We start from the raw sequence: 25,697 nt of genomic DNA, 5'->3' as shown, positions 1-25,697 counted from the left end.
AAGGGTATTGTATTTTGATCAGTTATTGGTGTTTGTTTAGATGTGTCTGTTTCGTGTTTTCTTTTATCATTGTGTTTTTCACTGATTCTCAAAAGAAAACATTGAATCAGAAGAAAATCTTGGTCAGCAAATATAACAATTACCCTTTGACCCACGAAAAGCAAGACAATCATAGGGTTTACTATGTAGTGAGCTGCACCACAATGTCAAATAAATCAAGGGTGTTGATGAAAAGGTTTCTTCAGCCGTCATCTGTACTTCTTTGAAGGTGTCGGACGTTTCGCTTCTTATCCAAGATGCTTCTTCAGAGAACTAAAGTCTTACTGGTAGGATCGGCCCTATATACAGTGAAACCTCGGTTTACGAACCCCTTGGCTTACGAACCTTTCGGCTGACGAACGTTACATTGATGAAAATTTTACCTTGGCCGACAAACTATTTTTCGGGATACACACGGAGCTGCCACGAGTCCGTTCTCCTAACAAGAAAATGGTGGCCACTGTTTTTGTCCTCTATTCCCCGCCCCCAGTCTTCGGTTAAAGCCACGTGATTGGTCAAGAACGCAGCAGTGGGAGATGGGGTTACAAACAGAGAGAGAGTGGGGCCGTTCTCCAAGAAACAAAATGGCGTCTTCGGTTAAAGCCACGTGATTGGTCAAGAACCCAGCAGTGGGGCGGGGGTAGGGGGGGGAAACATTAAAGAGACAGGCAGACAGAGAGAGAGTGAGAAAACAAATACTGAAAAGGGAGATGATGGCGCTTGAAACCAAAAAAACAAAAGTGTGAGAGTGTGAGAATAGTGAGAAAATGGATAGAAAACAGTTAAAATATCCCATCAATCAGGCTCCACAAATAACCCGCACAAGTCATCTGTACACTTGATGCAAAAAGCTATCAACCTAGCTAAACAGATCACAATTGATGAAGAACTAGATACAATTATCACAGAGAAAGCACCTACAAGGGATCATTCCACAAATGGTGGACGAAGCCTATGTTCCTCATCAATCAGAATCAGAATCAAAATCATCTTTATTGCCAAGTATGTAGAACACACAAGGAATTTGTTTCCGGTAGAACACGCTGCACTAGTATCATCGTCAAAAAAAAAAAAAAAAAAAAATGCTAAGTGGCACTATACAGTTCCATTTTGGCTACTGTTGAAAGGGTTCAAAGAGTTAATGGCTTGGGGGAAGAAGCTGTTTAAATGTCTGCTGGATTTGGTGTGCATGGATCGGTAGCGCCTGCCTGAGGGGAGTAGCTGGAAAAGGTGGTGGGCAGGGTGCGGAGGGTCCAGTAGGATTTTCCGCGCCCTAGTTTGGATTCTTGCAGTGTGCAAGTCCTCGAGAGTGGGTAGGGCGGTGCCAATGATTTTTTCCGCCGTCCTAACTGTCCGTTGAAGTCGTATTTTGTCCATTTTTGTGGCGGCCCCAAACTAAACGGTGATGGAAGAACACAGGATGGATTCGATGACAGCCGTGTAGAAATGTTGCAGCACCTCCTGTGGCAGGCCATGCTTCTTTAGCAGCCTCAGGAAGTACATTCTCTGTTGGGCCTTTTTCAGGATAGAGTTGGTGTTGACCTCCCACTTCATGTCCTGGGAGACTGTGATTCCCAGGAACTTGAAGGTCTCAACGGTGAGACCGATGACCGTGGTGTCGTCTGCGAACTTTATGAATTTGACAGCTGGGTGCGTTGAGGTGCAGTCGTTCGTGTAGAGAGAGAAGAGCAATGGAGAGAGGACGCATCCCTGCGGGGCTCCAGTGCTCGTGGTTCGTGTTGTGGATGATATATTTCCCAGTCTGACCTGTTGTGTCCGTCCTGTCAGGAAGCTGAGGGTCCACTGGCAGATCGTGGGGGACACACCAAGCTGGAGAAGTTTGGGGATGAGGAGTTCTGGGATGATGGTATTGAACGCAGAGCTGTAGTCCACAAACAGGATCCTTGCGTAGGTTCCTGTGTTGTCAAGGTGGTCGAGGATGTGGTGCAGTCCGATGTTGACTGCATCCTCCACAGACCTGTTTGCCCGGTAGGCAAACTGAAGAGGATCTAGCAGAGATGTTCTTTAGGTGGTTCAGCACGAGGCGTGTTTAATGCTGAAGATAATCGGACACTCCATTCCATCGAGCCATTAATGACCATCGCAAAGGTCAATAAAATGACTTTATTGTACAGTACAGTTTATTTCTTTAATCATGTTTTAATGGTTTCCTATAGAAAATTACATTTTGGGATACACACTTTTCACCTTACACACACTGTCTGGGAACCAATTAAGTTTGTAAGCCAAGGTCCGACTGTATAAATCCCTACTGTCCAGACATGGCGGTGCCGGACTCTGCTATGATTGGTCCCTGCTTTCAGGTTGTGCCGAGCAGAGGACTACTCCCTGCCGCTCCACTGATTGTTCCTATTGTCTGACTAACGACTGGCCTGATTGCTCCACTTCCACCGGTATCACCTCATCAGTATTCCTAATCCTATTTTGCCTAAGTAGGCTGTTGTACGAACGATCCAAATTGAACCTCACCCCACCATATCGGTTTAAAGGATTTAGCTAGGATCATTATATGATGATAGTTTCTTTTACTCCCCTTTCAAACCATCCATGTTCTTTGGCTAAGATTTTAACCTCATTGTCGTCAAATGAGTGGTTGCCAGCTTTTAGGTGCATATGTACTGCAGATTGAGGCCCACTAGTAATATCCTTGCGATGTTGATAGTCTTTTTTGAGAATGTGTTTAGTTTCCCCAATGTACAGCTCTTTACAATTTTCATTCTTACAATGTATTGAATAAACGACATGACTTTGTTTTTCATTTGGCAGCCTATCTTTTGGATGCACTCATTTTTGCCTTAGTGTTTCTCGGTTTGAAATACGTGGGAATTTTGTGTTGCCAAAGGACTCTGTAGTTTTTCAGAAACTCCTGCCATGTGAGGTACTGCTACTCCTCTCCTTTTTGTATCTTCAGAATTGTTGGTTTCATTCCCTATTCTTTCCTTTTCACATTTGTTAAAAGAGCACTGAGGGTACCCACAGTTTGAATCAGAAAAACCAGAAATCAGAAATCAGTTTGTGAGTGTTCTCCTGATATGTTTTGACTCCAAATCAAGGGTGTGTCATATCCAATTGTAAGGCAAATAGGGATATGCTCATCAACAAGGAGAAGTAGAATGCAATAAGAAAAGAGATGGGGTTTAAATTTTCTGACAACCAGTCGAGGTTACCAAAGATACCTTTTTTTGCACAAGAACATGGTGCGATTGTGTGCTGACTTTTTCTCCTCTTTGTCTCGAGATCGCCACCTTCACAATGATATCCTTTCTTCCACCTTTTTCTTCAAGACAGGGCTTGCCGCATGTTTTCCTTCTATTTCCTCCTGTGGTTTTCTATCAAAGGCAACATAATCTTCCTCCCTGCTCTTCTTCGTGATGGGTTTCCATAGAAACAAGGCGATGGAGATGTATGGCGGTGCGGCTTCCCTCAGCAGCCTCTCTCGGTCTCTCTCTCCCTGCATATCAATGTTCCTCATGTTCTTTATGTTATTTGTCTTCATTGTGTTGCGCACCAAGGCCATGAGTGTCTGCTCACCATCGGCAGAACTGCATAACTTGATTGTTTTCTGGGTGAATCTTGCGTCCGTGCGGGTTCCAACAGATCTTCTGCAGTTTGGTGGAGAAAAAAAATCACGGTTTGGGGTTCCATCCAGTATAGGGGTGTGCGAGAGATCTGCAGAGTGGAAGGCAACATCAACAGACTCAAGTATCAAGAACTTCTTCTTCAAACCGCAAGAGAGGGCAAATTGTGCAGCGGGATGGCGCTCCTTCTCATACTTCAGCCTCCACATCAAAGTTCCTAAAAGCAAAGAAGGTCAAGGTGCTCCAGGATTGGCCAGCCCAGTCACCAGACATGAACGCCTGTCTGGGGTAAGATGAAGAAGGAGGCTTGGAAGATGAAACCAAAGAATCTTGATGAACTCTGGGAGTCCTGCTTTTTATGCCATTCCAGATGACTTCATCAACAAGTTCATTGAGTCTTTGCCGAGACGTATGGATGCAGTCCTCCAAGCTCACGGAAGCCATACACGATATTAATTCTTTTTTCTAAGGCATCATGACTTGATGTTCTGACGTGATTGTAGCATATTCGTGTATTTAAAATGAAATATATGTATCATTTCTACATTATTTTTGTGTGCGACAAGACTTTTCTCCAAGCAAAATCTGACCTTTCTGTCCTAATTGAATATAAAACTATATGAATGATACAAAACTTTATTTTGGTATACTAAGCATAATCCAGTGGGCTTTGCCTTTCATATAGGCCATTTCTGATTCCAATAGATCATCTACAAGTCAAGTTATTATTTGTTGTTCCTACAACTTGGATAAGCGACAAGGACAACATCAGCATTGTGAGCTATTGCCTGACTGGTGAACATTTTCTTCTCTTTGATTCACATTTTGGTAAAACTATCAGAACGCCTCATGGCCCGGGGGGGCAAGTGACAAGGACACTGCATAGACACAGGTCTATTTAGCTATCAACACACACAGATACATGCGGAGAGGTCTGTCTTAGCCAATGGGATGCCATGATTATTCTCTCCCTCCCCCTCGTGCTCACACTCACGCCACCACACACACACACACACACACACACACACACACACACACACACACACACACACACACACACACACACACACACACACACACACACACACACACACACACACATGCCCACGCATATTTATGCAATTTACCGGAATTACACTAGAGATGAACAAAGATTGGAGCACATCATACTTTTAGAGGCACCTCGCCAGTGCAGCATTGGCGCTGGTTTCCCTGGACAAGACATGTGGTATGAAAATGAATGTCAGCGTAGAGTTGCTTAAAGGACAACTGACACCTCCAGATAAATTGCGTCCATCATTTGTAAAATCACTTCCAATGACTTCTACTGACCGCATTTTACCAAGATTCCACCGCATATATTCATATTTTACTTTTTAAAAGTCACGCTGAATATTGATGAAGTCTTGTTTTCGAGTTGACGTCACATTGGGCACGCTCCCACAGTACATTTTGGGTACTATTTTTCGTCTGAAAACACCGTGTTGAACGTGAAATTAGAAGGAAAACTACATAAATAACGCGATGGTGAACCGTTGTGTGGCAGCCAATTGCGTTAACACGCATAAAGAAGGTGTAAGTCGACGCAAATTCCCAGCGGACAAAGCGGCCATTTCCAACGGAGCAGAGCAGTATAGCGCCAGCCGAGGAGAGTCCCCGATTGGATAACGGCTGTTATCCTAGAAAGTTGCTTCCAGTGGTGAAAGAGAGCAATCGTTATCATAGTGGAGCAAACCGATCGGACAAACATTCAGCTGCTGGAACGAGGAAACTAACCGCAGTTAGCGACGGATAACCGCTGTCATTCATACTTACGTTCGTAACTCTTCATCAAGTTGAAAGCAACTTTTTGCATGCACAACCATTAAACAATCTGCATTGATGTTGACATCTTGTAGCTTATTATTTGTTATTCATGTCCTTATATGCCACATATGACGGAAGTTGATGCTGTATTGCTTATTCACGGAGCTTCATATATGCTTCATATGTCGTGTCCTTCACCAGTTTCTTCGCTTTGCTTACACGGCTCAAATTGATACGGAAGGACTTCTTTAATCGATCGCAAACACATGTGCTTTCCTCTTCAGAACTATTTGAATCACATTCATAACTGGATGAGTAACAAGAAAGGATCTTCTCCAAATCTGAACTTTCTGAAGCCATTGTTTTGATTCTGGAGCAAGGCAGTGCTTGGTTGTAGATTTCTGCAGTAACAGTCCTCACCTGCAGCGACGAACATCCAGGGTATGGACATAAAGAGGATGCCCTCCTACAAGTACCTGGATGTTCCTCTCAACAATAAACTTGACTGGTCTACCAACACGGACGCCCTCAGGAAGGGACAGAGCCACCTCTTCCTACATCGGGAAACTGAAGTCTTGTGGGGTTCAGGGGTCACTCTTGATGACCTTTCATGACTCTGTGGCGGCCTCTGCCATCCTGAGAGTACTCCTTCAACCAGAGACTGTTACAGCCGCACTGCAAGAAGGAAAGATACTGCCGCTTGTTCCTATTGTTGAGGAATGTAGCTTATGATGAGGACAATTACCGGTCTTTCCTCTGAACATTTGTTCAACAAAGAATATAGTGTTACGTTTGCATGCACTTCACTTCGTGAGTGATCAGCATCCCCCAACTGCCTCTTTCTTTGTTCCCTACCTCCTTGAAAGTCCTTGAAACCTGTCAAGCTCCCCTGATATGAAACTCTTATCTGGGGATGTATACACAACAGGGAATGTATGGACCTTCTCCTCATGCCAGGAGAATTACATTGAAGGCAGGACAGCCTGCCTCTCATTAACATATGATCCCAATGTAAAGGTGTATCTGTTTGTTTCCGATGCTTTTCCTAACGAAATCTAAAACTCTCAGAAACCCGAATCGATTCGTCACTGCAGTAAGAATCCAAACCTTCAAAGGTACTGTTCATCATTTGCAGCCTGTATTTGTAAAACCATCATCCTCGCCGTCCGAAATTCTCTCTACACGACACTACCTGCTGCTGTCAGGCTTCTAAATGGAAACGTGAATCCTGGCCTGACACCCATCCGCACATTGTAAATAACACAGCCAACTTATGCAGCATACATTCAATTGCATGTATGTTTATACTGTATCGAATTGCATAACTGCATTCTGCGCTGTGTGCAGTTCTTTACATTTACTTACATTTTTGTGCATCTTTTTCTTACCCCACCACCACCACCATCGCCACTCTGCTCAATTTTGCTGATGTAGGTCGCAAATGTTTCCATTGTGGGACAAAGAAAGGTGTTCTTATTCTTATTATAGTCATCATCACATCTTCTGACACTTAAAAACCTAATGTCAAAAAGGGAAATGTTTGATCATGTTGTTGTGACAAATGTTGTGTTCATAAAGTTATCATGTCTACAACCAGTAAATTATTGAATAAATAAAACTGTTTTATAATAGTTTGCCTTTGAGTCTAATGGCCAACATCATTACTTGCCTCTGCATCATACATCTCGTCATATCTGTCTGTCTCTCCGTCCGTCCCTCCCTCCACTTCCTCAAAATCTGACTGGCATTCCAATTTCTTCAATGTTGTCGTTAGTATACCTTTGTGTGTGTGTGTTTTATTTTTTTTCACCACATCGCAAACTGTCATCCACCCGACATGCAACGTCCGTCATATGTTGCACCCCAACAACATTGAAAAATCAAAAATGAGATGAAACACATTCAACAGCACACCGCAAAATGGTGTTGATTACACAGGCCAGATTCGATCGCAGACAGTCAACTCGTGTGCGGTGACTTTTATCAGAAATTATTTTTCGGTACCGTCAAAATGACACGTTACCGGTAACGATTGTTACTGTGAAATTGTCAGGGCTGATAGAGAGAGATACAGTAGAGTCTTCACACAATAATCCTTTTGTCATTCATGTTATTCGTACAGAATAAAAATATATCTGTATGGGTAGGTCTGATGCCACTGAACAATTTAGGGTTTGAAAGTGCAAAAAAAGGCAAATATGGCTCGCTTATTTATCACCCTAAAAGTGCACAGCCATTTGGACACAGTCCAAAGCTCAGCACAGCATGACATTTTGTTACGAGGGTGAGGTTGGCTAGGTTGTTTCGTGTGAAGGAACCATCCACCTGTCTTCTTTGATGCCTATTCTCCCTGACTTGTCGGAGGAGCTGCAGTCCTCATTTGACTGTGGCCGTGACCTGCTCAACTGCCAATTGCAGAGCATATGCAGACAAACGCCAAAGGACACCTGATGAGTCGTCAATCAATCCCATCGAGTTGTGTTAGAATGGAGGTGAGAGGGGGCGGGGCGGGGGGATGCCAAGAAAATCCACAAACATACGCAATGCCTACAAAATACGAAGAAGAAGAAGAAGAAGAAAGGCCAGAGCACCGTTTCAAAGTCTGACCCCCCAACTTCAGAATAGTGAGAAAGATGTGCAAAGCAATCATTCACCTCACAACCATAAAGGAAAGGGCAGAAAGCAATAAGAACACCGACGAAAGGTTTTCCGGAGACAAGTCAAGGCAACATTGTACGTACTACGCAGCCCGCTATGAAAAGCTTATTACCTGTGGGCTACAAGTATGGGAAAGATGTTTGTTTATAACACCGGAAGGTGGGCTGACGAAGGGGCCTGTCAAACAGCAATGTCACTGCTATCAACATGCCGAAACAGTGCTTTCTGGCCAAATGCGTCAAACAGATTGCGCACAATCTTGGCGCTCGTCTTCCGCGTTTAGGCAAGACAAGACAAACACCGACGCTTCCCGTGGAACGCCCGACGCAGCTAACACATAATGAATGGCACGCGCACGCGCGCGCAGGGAAGAAAAAGGAAGCTTCTCACGGTGGCCGAGGTCAGGCTGCTGTCCGTCAGCGTGAGGTGATGCGGTTCCCATCTGCGCAGGAACTTGGAGGCGAGGATCTTGCTGAGGAAGGTGCGAGGGTGTTTGACCACGCACACCTGGATGTCACCCTCGTGGAGCAGTTTGTAACGCATCCCGCTGCTACCGCAGTGTTGCAGGCTCCTCTTACACGGCCCCGCGGCAACTTTGGTGTTATTATTCGCCTCCGACATGTCCCCCAGTAAAGGCTTGCTCTCCTCGCACGGATAAAACTGGTTGTTGTGCAGCTCGTTGCCTCCGTCGGCGCAGTTGAAATCCATAATCCAGTAATCCAGCAGTTTCCCGAAATGAGGAGAGGGGCGCAATCGCTTGACACAAGACACCCACACGGCGAGCGCTACACCTACCTACATGTACGGATATGAAAAATGAGCGGTGTCTGGTGGAGCTGGGGGAAGGGGTACCTACCTACCTACCGACCGACCGACCGACCGACCGACCTAATGGTGCACGAACACGTCTAATAATTGGAGACGGCCGCCTCCGAACACTTTGATGGCAAAATATCCACACCGGGGAAGCTTTTGCTGACACCCTGTAAACAATCCACCATTTTAGTCCCCGCACAATGCCCCATGAAATGTGTCGTCGGCGAGCGTCTCTCGACTCCGCTCAGCAGCCAAAGAGCGCTTCAGTGTGTTTGGGCCACGGCCTGGTCCATTTCGTCCGCTGGCGAGCCAAAGCGAAGAATCCAGCAAGAGAAAGACGCGGGGAGAAGGACGGACGGGAAAGAAAGCTCCAATTGCGGCGGGTCTCGCTTGCTCTCGGGCTTTTTGTGCTCATTACGAGCCGACCTGCTCGCTTTCCTCGGATTCCGTATTTTCCCCTCGCTTGCGGTGAAGCAGCCAGCTCTCTCCAGCAGCGCAGAGCCGATTGGTCGCCGCCGCTTCATGTGATAGTGGACTGACGTCAATGGGGAGGCGAACGGACGAGCCTTCCTCTTGGGTGTTTTTGCTCTCGACTCTCTGCCGAAGGCTGCTTCCTCCTCCTCCTCCTCCTTTTCGATCGCCCTCGACATCCGACAGACACATTTATTCTCCTCATTGTTTCGATTCCAATGAAAATACGTGGCGTTTAAATACCAAAATGGGAGCCGCGCAGTCAAAAACAATGGGATGCCTTCATTATCATTCCAACCGGAAAGATACGGAGCAAACATAATAATTCTGGATAGGCCGTGTGTTTGTTCTGTCACTTGCACAGAATTCGTGCAACATAAAAAGCGAACCACAACAAAATGAGATAAGTAGTCACTGTGTTCAAGTCTTTCAAAGTTTTCCTTGTCGAGTGCGCGCATTCATTTATCTCTTATTTCTGGCGTCCTTCCGATCAGACTGAAGCGGCTGGAGATCTGGCAAGTCAGCTTCCCATCACTGGGTGGTTCCAACCACACTATGTGGGTTTTCCAAAAAGGTACAGACTTAATGCCCAGACCAACCCCAACTTATATTACAGTTCTGTGTCAATTGTTGACGATGAATTCTCTCCCTAACCCTGTCATGATCTGGTTGGCGACCAAAGGGTGGCCCTGTCGGCCCCGCCTGCACCTGCACAGGTGATGGTCGTCCCGATCAGTGGCAGACTGCCACGTTCTGATTGGCGACCAACGGGTAGCGCTGTCGGTCCCGCCTGCAGCCGCGTAGGTGTTGGTCATTCCAATCAGTGGCAGTCAAAAGGACTCCCGACATGACCATTCGCTGTCGGGTCATTGCATTGTGTATGCATTGTGCACGCGCTGTATGCTGTGCTTGTGTTTGTTTTACCTTGGCAGACTTTTACTTGTGGTTTTTCTTTGATACTTTGTATTTTTCTGCTCAGATGATTTTGATGTTTTAGATTTTATTCCTGTTGACTTAATTTGAATACAATTTCTTCAATACGACCTGCTGCTCCCTCCTGCCTGCTTTTTGGGATCCACAACCGGCATCACCACCTTGCAAACCGTGACAAACCCAACACAACACACATGTTTGGCGGACAAACACGGAACGTTTGGCGACAGTTCATTCATGAAAGCATAACCCATGATTGTCACATAAATAACTAAATAAACGCATTTACGCCGAGCATGTTCGTATGAAGACAGATACATTCATTTTCAAATGCATGAATGTTGTTTCCTGCCACATTAATTATATACAATTATGTTATTGTTAATTACATACTTAATTTGATACTTTTTGAATATACTTTTTTAAATGAATTTATCTGTATTGATATGAACATGCTCGGTCGGCATAAATGGGTTAAATCTGACAAATACAAATGTCTTGAAAACTAACTAATGAAAATCCTTTTTGAATTGTCTCATCTCATCTCATCTCATTTTCCGTAGCGCTTATTCCTCATTAGGGTCGCGGGGGTTGCTGGAGCCTATCTCAGCTGTCTTCGGGCACGAGGCGGGGGACACCCTGAATTGGTTGCCAGCCAATCGCAGGGCACACAAAGACGTTCAACAGTCACTCTCACACACACCTAGGGACAATTTGGAGTGGTCAATCTGCCTGCCATGCATGTTTTTGGAGTGTGGAAGGAAACCGGAGGACCCGGAGAAAACCCACGCGGGTCCGGGGAGAACATGCAAACTCCACACAGGGAGGCCGGACCGGGACGCCAACCGGCGACCTCTGCACTGTGAAGCCGGTGTGCTAACCACTCGACTACCGGGCCGCCCTTTTTGAATTGTGGCTCAACAAAATGTTGAAGAAAAACAAACCCGTGGACAAACTGATGGCACTTTGAATTGAATGTTGTATTTCTTTGGGAAACACTAGATTTTTTTTTTTACATCTGTGAACACAGAGATGATTTTCCTTGGCCAAAGTTCCTTTTTTTTTGTTCTCAGTGCTCCATCGGACACTCTTCCAGAATATTTGTACCTTTTTTAACATGCAGTTTGGCATTTATTTGAACTCATTCACGGTCAGACGTGTGCAAAAATGTGTCCACACCAATGGCAGGGTTTTTGTTATTTTCACACAAATTCCAGGAGCCGCAGTTTTCGGTTCCAGTTTTTGGACTACATAAACTTTCAATGCGGCGTAAGACACCATAGACTCTTCTATGATCAGAAAAAAAGTTAATTCCCAAGTTATATGGCTTTGAATTAATAATAATAATAATAATAATAATACATTTTATTTCAAGAGCCTTTCAAAACACCCAAGGACACTTTACAATAAAAACAATAAAACAAAGCACATCAGAATCAGAATCATCTTTATTGCCAAGTATGTAGAACACACAAGGAATTTGTTTCCGGTAGAACACGCTGCACTAGTGTCGTCGTCAAAAAAAAAAAACTGCTAAGTGGCAATATACAGTTCCATTTTGGCTACTGTTGAAAGAGTTCAAAGAGTTAATGGCTTGGGGGAAGAAGCATAACATAACAATAAAACCATAAGTAAAATGATACATAATAAAATAGCAGATAGAACTTTACATTGAAAGCAATTTTAAACAAGTGGGTTTTGAGGTGAGCCTTGAAAATAGGGAGGGAGTCAATATTACGGATGTTGGGTGGAAGAGAATTCCAGAGTTTGGGAGCAGAGCGGCTGAAAGCTCTGCATCCCATCGTGGTGAGACGGGCAGAGGGCACATAGAGGTGAAGGGAGGATGAGGATCTGAGGGACCGAGAGGGAACGGAGATTTGAAGGTCAGGTCAGACAGATAGGGAGGGGCAAGGTTATGGATGGCTTTGAATGTAAACAGAAGTATTTTGAATTTGATTCGATGTTTAACAGGTAGCCAGTGAAGTTGCTGGAGGACAGGGGTGATGTGGTGAAAGGAGGGGGGGGGTTCCAGTGATGATCCGGGCTGAAGAATTTTGGACCAGTTGGAGTTTATGGAGAAATTTCTGATTGACACCAAAGAGAAGTGAGTGACAATAATCGATGCGGGAGGTGACGAGACTGTGGATAAGGATAGCAGCGGAGTGAGGGGTGAGCGAGGGACGGAGACGGTTAATATTACGGAGGTGGAAATAAGCAGACCGAGTTATGTTATTTATATGGGACTGAAAAGATAGTGAGCTATCGAGGATGACACACAGACTCTTGACCTGAGGGGAGGGGGACACGGTTGAACTGTCAATGGTGAGAGAGAAACTGTTGGTTTTGTGGAGGGTGGATTTGGTACCGACAAGGAGAAGTTCAGTTTTTTCGCTGTTCAGCTTGAGAAAGTTATGGGAAAGCCAGGATTTAATTTCTGAGAGGCAAAGTGAGAGGGATGAAGGTGGAAGAGAGGCGTCGGGTTTGCTGGAGAGGTAAAGTTGGGTGTCATCCGCGAAGCAGTGAAAGTGAATGACAAACTTACGGAAAATATTGCCAAGAGGAAGAAGGTAGATAATAAAGAGAAGTGGCCCCAGGACAGACACTTGGGGCACACCAGAGGACACAGGAGAGGACCGTGAGGTGAACGAGTTGATTTGGATGAATTGTGAGCGATCAGAGAGATAGGAATGAAACCAGCGGAGTGTGGTGTGCGTGATAATAAGAGGCGCAAGTGGCGGTAGCTCTAGAAAAGGCAAATGCTGCCCCTCGTGGAAGAGAAAAAAAAAACATTGCCGGAGGTCTGACCAGCGTTTTATCGGCACCCCCCGCAAGAAAAGCCAAAACCTAAACAAATTTGGGAATGGCGCTCCACGTCATATTTTCAATTACCCAATAAATTCGGGAATGGCAGTGAATGAGTTGATGATGTCTTTGCAACCATGCCATCCTCTTGGAAGTCTCACACAAAGTCTATTTTGGATCCAACAATATGACACTGACAGACCTTGAAGTCCACCTCTAAAGTCTTTTGTTACCATTTAACAGCCCCACAAATGTCAAATTTATGAATATGTATCTAACAATATCAACATATCAAATGAACTTGCAGAAGAACCAACTGCATGGCGATGCTTTCATAGGCTTCTTTTTAACATGTTTGTCTCTATTTTTTGTCCGGTCCCGTGAGACCACTGACTCATACACTTCCTCCATGGTCCTTGTTGAGTGTCGTATATATCAAATGGCACAGTGATTATTTGTCACCGCGACTGACTGAGTTTGAAGACACCTGTGACGCCAATTAGTGGACAGACCTTTGTTGTACATGTCCCATGTTTCTTTTTCAATGACTTATATTCAAAACCACAGTTCCAAAGCAATTTCTGCCCAATGTATTCTTTCTGTGAACACTGATGTCTTTTTTCATGAAAGTTGGGGTCCAATCTCCACATCTTTAGATTGAGAACGCCGAATGAAGGCTAACATTCGGGGAAGACACTCAGCATCCGCCTGATGGGAACAAGCAATTTGCATTTGAACAACCACAGGATGATATATTGTGACATGTATGCGTGTCACTTTGCATTTGAGGGGCAGCATGAGAAGGCAAACAATGATCCATGGATCCAAAGTCATCCAATTCCACTCAAATATAACAGGGATTGTTGTATGAAATTCATCCTGTCTACTGATATCTAATGTACTCTGACGAAGGCGGGAGTATACGCCGAAACATGTCAGGTTATTGAACACCTAAAAAACACTGTCTGTAATAAAATAATCTGTTGTAAAAAAAATATATATATATAACAGGGATTCCATTTTTCAAAATCATTTCTGGCGCTTAATTCACTTGACATATACCAGAGGCCATATTTGACAAAACACACATATCGAACAGCCAAATACCCACCCGCACCCCACCAACAAATCCTGACAATAACCCAGATCAAAAATTGATTTCAACAATTGTGCCGTAGAATTATGGGCCGATATAGGAGAAGAGTACAGGAGGTCACTGCAGTTACAGTGAGTGATTCGACGCAGCTGGAGCGACGGCACATCAACTAGTGATTGCAAAGTGTCCCCTATTCACAAGTCATCATTCTAACACGTCATGGCGTCGACAACTTGAATGGAGGAAATGAATCATCAACAGAAGGAACCATCAAGGTTGAAGGGTGTATGAAAGGAGTTGCTTTCCTAAAAGTATACGCATGGAAATTAGAACCTCACTGGCCGTTGAGCGACGATGCTTCCAAACCTCTTTGGCAATGAACGTCTTTCTGAGTGGGAGACATACCATTTTCCTTTGAAACTATATCACCTATCCATTGCAGCGTGAACTTTCAGCGAGAGTCATTCAACTTTTCACATGCATGATGGTGACTTGAAGTCAGACAGTAACAGCTGGAAGTCACAGACAACAAACCGGGTACAATAGTACCAAGTGGAATGGTGGCTCAGCGGTCACCCAGGCAACAACAACACCCCCCCAAAAATAAAAAAATCCAGACCAACAACTCTAGATGCACTTTTAGCAAAGTCTATTTTCAGGGCTACGGGATCTATTCTTTGACAAATTACAGTCAAGTATTTGTGCATACTCTTATTTATGTACATTCAGAAGTAATTTGTATCCAATAAAAAGTAGAAGGACAAGTGAAATGAAGGATTTCTGCATTTGTTCGTGATGCTGCCATTTAACATGGACACAGCCTTCGTTTGTCATCCATACATCTTCAATAGGAACACGTTTGGTTTGCCGGAAGACAGCTTACACACTCATATTCATGCCCATATACAATTCTTCAATTCACCATCGAAGCCAAAGACACGAGCAAAATGAGAAGATGCAAAGGAAGACTTGATACGAGATTCAAACGCAGAACATATCAACTGAGGAAGACATACAGTCTAAAGCAGGGGTCGGGAACCTATGGCTCGCGAGCCATATATGGACGGCTCTTTTGATGATTGCATATGGCTCGCCGATAAAACTAAATACATATTCTCGCCTTTTCGCCGTTCATTTCCCGTTGGGGCTGCAGTTGGCGGAAAGCGCAATTTTGATTGGATGATAGTGGCCATCATGTTGAAACAGGTAAACACCCCTTTAAATCAGCCCAACTAGTGCACTTACTTCAGCGTGAATGCACCGGAGCATTAGAGGAGAGAAAATGTTCTGATTCTAATTTGCAATGAAACAATAGCATCGATGAAACAGTCGAATGTCAGTGACATTTTAACAAGCCCCATGTTAACGTTAGCATCGACATACTTCTAGTAGATTGCAGATAGCAAGTGTGGAAGCTTATGAGCCGTGTGCAGGCTTGCTAGCAGTAACTTCACCTATGGACCGGCAAATTGAATTTCATTTCGATGGTTTGCCTGGATTTTTACCAATCACGAGGAACGGAAAATTATTCATGTTAACGGTGAGTACTATCACAAAGTTATTTTAAATAATGCATTCTGACATTTTGTTGAAAAGTGGCCGCGCGTGTGTATGTGCGCGTGGCTCTCACTGCAAAACATTTCTAAATATTTTACTTTTATGGCTCTCTTAGTCAAATAGGTTACCGACCCCTGGTCTAAAGAAATAGCCCACTGCGGTACTCAGAACAACCTATTCCACTTTTTTTCCCGAAATGAGGATGACACGATACCAGTTGGAGGCTCAGAAATCCAACTAATGATAACTTTTTTCACACAGTGAATATGTTGCAACATTTCCTACTAGTGTTAATTCACAAGATTTGATCAAAAGACCGAGACAAAGTGCACTTAATTTTGAAGACCACACACATTCGGAGAAAAAGCATTTTGCGTATGACAGTGCATCATTCCATTTTTTACCGCTTTAGCAGGGAAGCCCAGACTTCCAGCTCTTCCCAACGGAACCCGAGGCATTCCGAGGCCATCTTGGTGATATCGTCTCTCCAGTGTGTCGTCCCCGGGGTGTCCTGCCAGTGGGACATGGCCAGAACACCTCAGCAGGGATGCATACAGGAGGCATCCAAATCAGATGCCCGAGCCACCTCATCTTGTCACGGTGTGCGTGGTGGTGGATCCCAAAAAAAGCGGGCAGGAGGGAGCAGCAGGGTGTAATTGACAAATTGTATTCAATAAAGGCAGCAGGAACAAAATCTGACGGGGTGAAGCAAACACCCGACACCGAATGGTCGTGCCGGGAGTCCTTTTAACTGCCACTGATTGGAACGACGAACACCTGTGCAGGTGCAGGTGGGGCCGACAGCGCCGCCCGTTGCTCGCCAACCAGATCGTGACACATCTGGCTCTCTCGATGTGGAGGAGAAGTGACTGGACTCTGAGCCTCTCCCGGATGACAGAGCTTCTCAAGTTGTCTCGAAGGGAGAGTCTGGACACCCTCCGGAGAAAACTCATTCCCACTGCTTGTATCTGGGATTGTGTTGTTTTGGTAACGACCCAATGCTCGTAACCAGCAGTTAAACAACGCAGTATTTTGAAACCAACATATTCAAAACATTGCGCAAGTGCGTAATTTGCGTAAGACAAATTGTGTGTCAAATATTGTTACCGTGATCAGGAATTCTACCACCCTCCTAAAAACTGGCCAAGTGCTTTTTAACCAGTCTTCCAGATATCCATTTCCAAAGAATAATACCAATGATCAATGGCCCATAAAACCAATGTTAAAAATATATATATACAGTACGTGACTATGTTAGATCGTTTCCCCGTAAATATTCCTGACTGCTATTTCTTCCAGTCTTGCCCAAATTCACAATTTAACATTAGACCTCCAGGAAAAAGAAATACACTGATACCTCGGCTTACAAACGCCTTGGCTAATGAACCTTTCAGCTTACGAACGTTAAATTCACGAGAATTTAAAATTTGCACTTGTTTCAACTTTATTGATAGTTCAGAGGCAGAGTGTAGACTGCAAAGTTAAAATATCCCATCAATCAGGCTCCACAAATAACCGGCACAAGCCATCTGTACACTTGATGCAAAAAGCTATCAACCCAGCTAAACAGAACAAAATTGATGAGGAACTAGGTAAAATTATAGCAGAGATAGCATGGCAACTTCACTCGGATATCGTCAAGAGACAACCTGGAAGTTCGTCATCCATTGATGATTTCAAGGCTAGCCACAGATGGTTTGTGAACTTTAAGCGTCGTACAGGGATTCATAGTGTCATTCGTCATGGTGAGGCAGCCAGTTCTGACGCCAAAGCTTACAAGGAAACATTTCTCAAGATGGTGGAAGAAGAGGGAGGGCTATGTTCCTCATCAAGTGTTTAATGCTGATGAAAGCGGCCACTCCATTCCATCAAACCATCAACGACCATCACAAAGGTCAGTAAAACCACTTTATTATATAGTACAGTTTATTTCTTTAATTACAATACCATAGCATATTTATTATCCATAAAATAGGGTAAATTTTGTGTAGTCTTAAGGCTTCGAAAAATAGAAAGTAGAAAATTATGCTTTGTGGGAACCTGGGAACGGATTATTTTCATTTTAATAGTTTCCTATGGGAAATTAATGTTTGGGATACACACTTTTCGCCTTACACACTCTGTGTAGGAACCAATTAAGTTAGTAAGCCCAGGTATCACTGTACAATAAAGGCATGGATTGATTACAAGTTTTTTTTCAAAAAATATCAAACTGAATGGTCAAATAGTTCGACATCAGCCCAAAAGTAAAACAAATACATTCATAAATGCTTGCCACAAATTAAACAGCAAAATAAAATAAAAAACATCAACAAATTAAAGTCTCCCCAACACAACCGTGAGCATATTCAACTACTCAAATACTTCAGTGTTGATCAATGTAAATTTCTCCACTGTGAGACTAAAAAAGGCATATCCAATCCAATCCAATTCCCCGAACCCAAGCATGTTTTACGGGTGTGTGTGTGGGGTGGGGGGGGGGGGGTGCAAGACACAGAGAGACGTACAGTTGCAGCCAATTTGTTTTTCCTCAATTCAGACTCTGATTCGAAACATGCCTTGGCTCAACTGCAGGCGGAACAGACGACAGTTGGCGATTCGAAGTGCAGCACAGGACGTTTTGGAGAGGTCGCTGGGTAACATGGGCTTGGTTCGATGCCAGGTCCCCGTGCTGCGACGGAACTCGCGAATGTAGTCAAAACTGGTACCTGTGTGTGCACAGCAGGTAACGTGCTCACAAGATTCATCTCAAAGTTGCTTGCGAACATCCGGTTCATCGTGTTTGCGTTCCACTGACCGGTATCTAAGTCTCCAACCACATAGATGCTGCCTCCGATGGGAACAGCGCCATAAACGAATGACGAGCTGGTCTGGATGCATACATTTTGGTCATCTAGGAACATCCACCTGCACAAAATCACACCCTCACACTGGTGGCAATCAAGTCCAGCTGTTCTCGTTGTTGTTGTTTTCTTCTGACATTTTGCGGTCACATATTACAGTGCTTGCCGAGATTCAGAGCCAGAAAGCTCATGCAAGATCTCATTGTTTGATGGCATCAGGAAGGGCATGATTACACAATAATTTCAACGGCATTTAATGGACCATGAACAACAGAGTGAAGACAGTCATTGTCCAACAAAGAAAAATAAAATGGCACCACAGTGACTTGAACAATAACAAGACTCGAGTGCCATTGATCACGGCCTGTGTGGCAAGCTTGACAAAACATCACAAGCACTGGGGAGCTCCTTCAGCCAGAGACTGTTACACCCGCGCTGCAAGAAGGAGAGGTACCGCCGCTCGTTCCTACTGACTGCTAGTCAGGCTTCTCAATTGTCAATAATCACGTGGGGGGAAAAAAAAACTAGACTCTTGTACTGTAAATATGGGTTGATGCAAAACAGATATATATATATATATATATATATATATATATATATATATATATATATATATATATATATATATATATTATATATTATATATATATATATATATATATATATATATATATATATATATATATATATATATATATATATACCTCTTTCTTGATACTTGCATAATGTACAGTTTTTTTATTAAATGTATTATGCACATTTACAGTATACATCTCAGTCTGTTGACATTTTTATGATGCTTAGAATATGTTTTTTTTTTTTTATCCTTTCACCCCCCTATCCCCTTTCAACTTGCTGCTGTGGACTGCAAATTTCCCCATTGTGGGACGATGAAAGCTTTTCTGATTCTGGATTACAGAAGCAATGACAACAACAACAAGGGAGTCGACTCTCGTCAGTAGAGTGTGTCACTCGCAGATATACACAGCTGCTTCTTTTCTCTCTTTGGAGAAAAAAACACATTGACCTTACCCACAGGGATCCAGTTGTATTTTTAATCATAAGACAAAATATTCAGATAATGCCTTTCAACCGACCCAAAGATGCCAAAATAATAATTGTTAAAGGACAAGCGACGCCTCCGGACAAGCTGTGTCCATAATTTGGAAAATCACTTCAAATGACTTCTACTGAGCATATTTTACAAAGATTCCACCGCATATAGCGATATTTTACCTTTTAAGACTCGTGCTGAATATTTAGGAAGTCTTGTTTTCCAGTTGATGACGATACCTACCGTGACGTCACGGTAGGTATCGACACTGACCGAGAAAGCGACACACAATGCATTTTGGGTACTTTGTTTGGTCTGAAAACTTCGTGTTGATGGCGAAATTAGAAGGAAAACACATCAATAACGCCATGGTGAATCGTTTTGTGTTGCACCAAGACTACTATTTGATACGAGTTGACACAAATTCCCAGCAGACAAATCAGCCCATTTCCAACGCAGCTTGGGCGCCATCTTGTGCATTTTCTGGGCGCTACATTTCAGTCCAGACGCCTCAAAATGATACGGAAGGACTTCTTGAATCGATTGCAAACATGTATGCTTTCCTCTTCAGAACTATTTGAATCATATTCATCACTGGATAAGTAACAAGACAGCATTTTCTCCGAATCTCAAGCCATTGTTTTAATTCTAGAGCAAGGCAAATATGTCCTGGCGTGATGTCACGAACAAGGGGGCGGGACCTTCAGAAACTGGCCCCTTTTGGTTTCATTTTGAAGTCGTTTTTGGACACGTTATGTCATTCTTCTTGGTCTTTTGCATTTGACTAAAAAGATCAGCCTGCGTGTTTTGGCTATTTTAGATGTCATAAAACGTTTTAATGATGTCAGTTAGGAAACAAAAAAAACAAAAAAAATGGGGTCAGTTGTCCTTGAAATCACTTACTATTTAATTTGTATATGTTTGATCAAGTATTGCCTTACGATTTGCCAGTAACTAGCCCAGGGTCCAACCACAAACCGAATGAGGAACAGCGGCTTCGAAAAACGCAAGGCCATTTCGAGCAGGATCGAGCAGTTGCGAACCGAATTTTTTTCGCCACAACTTGAAAGTGTATTGCGGGGATATTATTTTTCTGCTGCTTAGAGGGCCGCAGCCTTTTTGCTACTATTTTTTGCAAAGAAAGTATTTTGTAAAAGGTAAAAATATTTCACGTACGTATGAAAGCGTGTTGCTTATAATTGATGAAAAAAATGAACCCAACAATAAAAATATTTCAAAGTCAACACAGAAAACAAGAGATTCATCCTGGAAAAAGTTTCTTCAGCTGTCATCTGTACTTCTTTGACGGTGTCGGTCGTATCGCTCCTCATCCAAAGTGCTTCAACTGCGACCTAAAGTTGTGAGGGTAACCCTGGCCCTATATCCCTCATGGACAGAGGTGGCTGTGCTCTGATAGTCCGTCCTCTAAGGTTGGGGAAGCAGTGGACCACTCCCTGAAGCCAGTCTGTTTAGCTCTACTGGCTACTGGTTTCACCTCATTAGCATGACTAGGTCTGTGTGGTATCAGCCTAAGAAGGAATCTGTCCATTGGGGATGTAGGGCCAGGGTTACCAGCACAACTTTAGTTCACTGACGAAGCTCTTTGGATGAGGAGCGAAACGTCCAACACCTTCAAAGAAGTACGATGACGGCTGAAGAAACCTTTTCCTCGATGGACCACTTCTGTATGACTGAGAGCTGACACAGATTGTAAAACATCAGATTGCCTTGAGTTAACTAAAATGAATGAAAAGACAGTGACTGACTTGAGTAGTATCGTCCCTCAGAAAAGGATCCCTAAGACTGTTCGTGAATGCAAAAGAGAAGCCTGAAGATACAAACCTCCTCATTTCATCATGGTAGAATTCAGACTTGCAGGTCATCATATGACGTTGCTCCGGGTTGTCGTTCTCTTGACTTCTCACACCGCCAAACACGTAGAGCTCCTTCCCGATGCCACAGGCCACAGAGCCAAACCTAACCACAAAGTCGGGGAGGTCTTAGAACAGTGTTTGAAATAACGTCTGCCCGAAGTGTGTAACTTTTACGCCGGGCGTACAACTTCCAGAACCTCTATGCCCGGGTGGCCGACAACTTTTGCCAGGGGAAAAAAAAAACAGTTTTTTTTTTTCAAATAAAACATTTGCTCTATTCCGATTTCGAAATATCCGATTGTTTTGAAACTTTGGAATTTCTGTTCGTTTGGCAATTTTTAATTTCGGTTCGTTTGGCACTTGACACACTCGGCAGCCAGTCAGATGCCTGCATCAAATAACTGTGCTTCCGAATGCATTTGCATCTCATTTTCCAAAGTGGACGCACAGAGAACACAAGAAAAATGGATAAGTGGTTAGGAATCAAGCCAAAACCTCAGCCCCAGAAGAAAGATTCAAAAGAAGTTAACAAAATTGATGACGCTACAAAACGTAAAGGTACATTGAAAGCATGGTGGAAAGAGGAGTTCACGTGGCTTGCAGCAGATGACGCAACGCAAATATTTACAACAAATTAAGTAAGGGAGCATATATAGTAGGTACTTCAATTACTGTACTTCATTTTAAAGTGTTGTTCTGTTATATATTCTGATTATCAATCCTTAATACTTTACAACAATGTTTTTTTTTCTGCGCTTAGTCGTCTTATTGTGTTTCAAGTTGTGAAAAAAATCGGGCAGGCAATTTTTCAGAGTTGTCTGCCCTGGCGTCCGCTAACTTTTTCTCATGACTTTCAGACACTGCTTATAACAATCACAATTAACCATTAACCAAGACCATAACCACACCCATAAACATAACCTGAACCGTAAAAAATAAAAAATAAACAAATAAATAATCATTTCATTTCTAAGCGCCTTTCAAAATTCTCAAGGTCACTTTACAGTCACGGGATACGTTTTTCGGTGGGTGAGCTGTGCTGTTGAAGCTCAATGTACAAACTTGAAAATCTGAGAGACATCAAAGTAATGAAGGCAAAGTCACGTGTGTATGATGAGGAAGAACTAATGAAAGCAGAGTTAGGTGTGCTTGAGGAAGAAGAAATGAAGGAAGGGCATGACACACCACAGAGAAAGTTACATTGCCTTTCTCCCACCATGACCGATGTCATAAACTGCAAACTGAGAAATTGCTTCAAACATGACAGGAATCACGAGTTCCGAGTCATCTTCAAAAACCCAGAGCCTGCCCTATTCTCAGGTGATCCTCTGAACTCTATTGAGTGGAGGACAAACTCCAAAGCTCTGATCGAGAGGCCATGCTCAAATCCTGCTGGTAGACTGTAATAGTTTGGAAAAGTACATAGCATCGGAGGTCAAATCTTCTCTGGAAGGCAGCTTTTATAGAGAAGATGATGGGTTTGGAAGATGACTCGGGAACTGGGGATTCCTGTAATGTTTGAACCAATTTCTCAGTTTGCAGTTTAGGACATGGGTCGGCCCTCTTAACTGAAATGCGAGGTGACTCGAATGTGTGCTCAGAGTGGTTGACACTGGGTGTTCCACAATAAACGTTTGTGACATCAGGATGAAGCGTCATCCTTGACCGGGGTAGATACAGTCAGTGTTTCCATCAGTTCATGTAATGGTAGTAATAAAGCCTCCTGAATTCATCAGAAGACTACTACATGCAAAACTAAAGGATTACCTTCTCTCTTTGAGTGGACAGAGACCTGTCCACTGCTGGGTTTTGGGGTCAAAGGATTCAACTGAGTCGAAAAGTTTCCCATAGGAACCGCCACCCATGGCATAGATCTTCTTATTCATGGAGGCATAGCAACCTACCTAGGGAAGGTGCAGGCACGAGAGATCAGTATTATGGTATACAGTCATATAGGATTTGGTCTGACAGGTCGCTTGGGCCATATCAGAGATAAACAAAGACACGAGATGAAAGAAAGTGCTCAAACAGCCGTATATTTCAGTACAACTCTTGAACCCATTTGGAACAATCACTAAAGAGACACAACTCACTGAAATATGTGGGTGGCTGTAACCACTGAACTATGGTATTTACCTAGGTTCTTAAGTCTGCCAGAAAGTGAATGGCCAACCAAATCTGCCAGGGAACTAGCAACCACCGCCAGAGAGACCATCAACAAGTTGCAGAGAAAAGCATTTGCTGCTCAGAAACAGTCTCCGGAAAAAGAGTCCAATTACACCCAAACAGAAAAGAGGAGACCGCCAAGAGGGTCAGTTGTCCAAAACCTTTTGGATGTCAAACGGTTCAGTGTGCTGACCAGACTGGTCAAAACAGTTGCAATGGTCTGGAGGGCGGCAAAAAGGTTTTCTCAACAAGTTCAAGCCTTGGACGGCCCAAAGTGGGAGGCCGTCTCCTCCAAAGGAGCCATCTCTGTGGAAGAAAGGAAAGATGCCCTGCGAGACATTTTTCTTTCAGCACAAGAGGGTGTAAATGTCCCAAATTCAACCACGAACAGGCTGGTGGTCTACAAAGACCAGGACTCTGGACTATTAGTCTGTGGTGGCCGCGTGCAGACATTTAAAGACGACCACTGCTGTGTCCCACTCCTACCCCATGATGGAGTGGCTGGCACACTGCTCAAGATGTGGATGAAAGCATGGGTGATAAGGGGAAGAAGAATTGCCCAGAAGGTTGTTGATGGCTGCATGACTTGCAGGAAGTTGAGAGCAAAGAAATGCCAACAAGTGATGGGTGACTTGCCATCATAGAGGACAGAGCCTGCTGCACCCTTTGAGTTTACAACACTTGACCTCTTTGGCCCATACCAAGTCCAAGATGATGACAAGAAAAGAGTAACACTAAAAGTCTGGGGAGTTGTCTTTTGTTGCATGGCCAGCAGAGCTATCCACACCGAACTGGTCACAACTCCGTCAACAGACAGCTTCCCGATGGCTTATCAACGATTCACAGCCCTCAGAGGGCATCCAAGAAAGATCTGGTCTGATCCTGGCACCACTTTCATTGGAGCAAAGTCTTTCCTCAAGGAACTGTACAGCTTCTTGGATGGATTGGATCAAACAACACTGGAGGATACAGCAGCCAAAAATGGAACTAAGTGGATGTGGAAAATTCACCCCACTGACTCTCCACACAGGAACGGTGCAGCAGAGGCCGCTGTACATATTGTAAAGAGGGCACTCCAGAGTCTTGGTAAAGAGTACGGGCTCAGCTTCTCAGAGTTCCAGACAGCTCTCTACACTGCAGCAAACCTCGCAAATGAGGCCCGATTGATGCCAGAATCCAGAGTCGGGGAAACTGCATCCAAAATATCACACCAAACAGCCTCCTTCTTGGTCGTGCATCTCAAAGTGGAGACCTCAAAACATTTGACTTTTCCATCTCCCCCTACAAAAGGCTCAGGGCAATGCAGGCTGAAGTAACCAGGTTCTGGAAATCTTGGAGTCAACTCGCAGGTCCCAACCTTGTTGTCCGAAGCAAATGGCACACTGCTGAATGAAATGTCACTGTGGGAGACATTGTGTGGTTATGTCACCAAAACGCACTGAGGGGTCACTTCAAGCTTGGCAGAGTTATCAGCACCAACCCAGATGACAAAGGCATTGTGAGGGATGTCCACATCCGGAGAGAACCTGTTATTGTGACCGTTTATTTGATGATTTGATTTGGTGGTTTAATGTCAAAACCAGCCTGTTAAGAGACTGCCTTCAAATGTAAACCTAATTGCCGTTTGTGTTTTTACCTTCCTCAAAGGTTTTTGACCTTACAATCAGCAATTGTCTTTTCAATGAGAAAAGAGACGATTAAGTCCAAATTAAAAGAGGAAGAAGAAAGGAGAAATCTGTCTCATCATTGGAGTTAGAGTGAAGTCCCAGTGTAATGCCGGTCAACACAGTCAAAACCCTTTTCAAGTTAGGGGGGGAGCTCAACATAACTTGACACTTAGTAGTTCTGGAGAAAACGTATGACAGGGTGCCCAGAGAAGAGCTGTGGTATTGCATGAGGAAGGCTGGAGTGACAGAAAAGTATGTCAGAGCGGTGCAAGACATGCATCGTGACTGTAAGACAGTTGCGAGGTGTGCTGTTGGT

At 43.8% G+C, this 25,697-nt stretch overlaps 2 protein-coding genes across 4 annotated transcripts in view; both read right to left on the bottom strand.

Annotated features, from left to right (window-relative positions):
- cmip (c-Maf inducing protein) overlaps positions 1-9,494 on the bottom strand; it is a 62,682-nt gene extending 53,188 nt beyond the window's left edge. Inside the window, exon 1 of the mRNA XM_088995777.1 lies at positions 8,493-9,494. Within this exon, the coding sequence (XP_088851903.1) occupies positions 8,493-8,810 (318 nt within the window). The 5' untranslated portion in view covers positions 8,811-9,494. The remainder of the gene's footprint in view (positions 1-8,492) is intronic.
- Positions 9,495-13,409: 3,915 nt separating this feature from the next.
- gan (gigaxonin) overlaps positions 13,410-25,697 on the bottom strand; it is a 30,036-nt gene continuing 17,748 nt past the window's right edge. For all 3 annotated transcript variants that reach the window (XM_088995780.1, XM_088995782.1, XM_088995781.1), the window contains 4 exons: positions 23,316-23,452; positions 21,517-21,651; positions 18,575-18,684; positions 13,410-18,485 (listed from right to left, as the gene is read on the bottom strand). In XM_088995780.1, coding sequence (XP_088851906.1) covers positions 18,313-18,485; positions 18,575-18,684; positions 21,517-21,651; positions 23,316-23,452 — 555 coding nt within the window. In that variant the 3' untranslated portion in view covers positions 13,410-18,312. The remainder of the gene's footprint in view (positions 18,486-18,574; positions 18,685-21,516; positions 21,652-23,315; positions 23,453-25,697) is intronic.

Source organism: Hippocampus bargibanti, linkage group LG05 (genome assembly GCF_051943395.1).
Source record: "Hippocampus bargibanti isolate YZ-2025 linkage group LG05, ASM5194339v1, whole genome shotgun sequence".
In the NCBI taxonomy this organism is placed as follows: domain Eukaryota; kingdom Metazoa; phylum Chordata; class Actinopteri; order Syngnathiformes; family Syngnathidae; genus Hippocampus; species Hippocampus bargibanti.
Note: the sequence above shows the minus strand (reverse complement) of the source record. Positions and strands in the feature narration are given on the sequence as shown.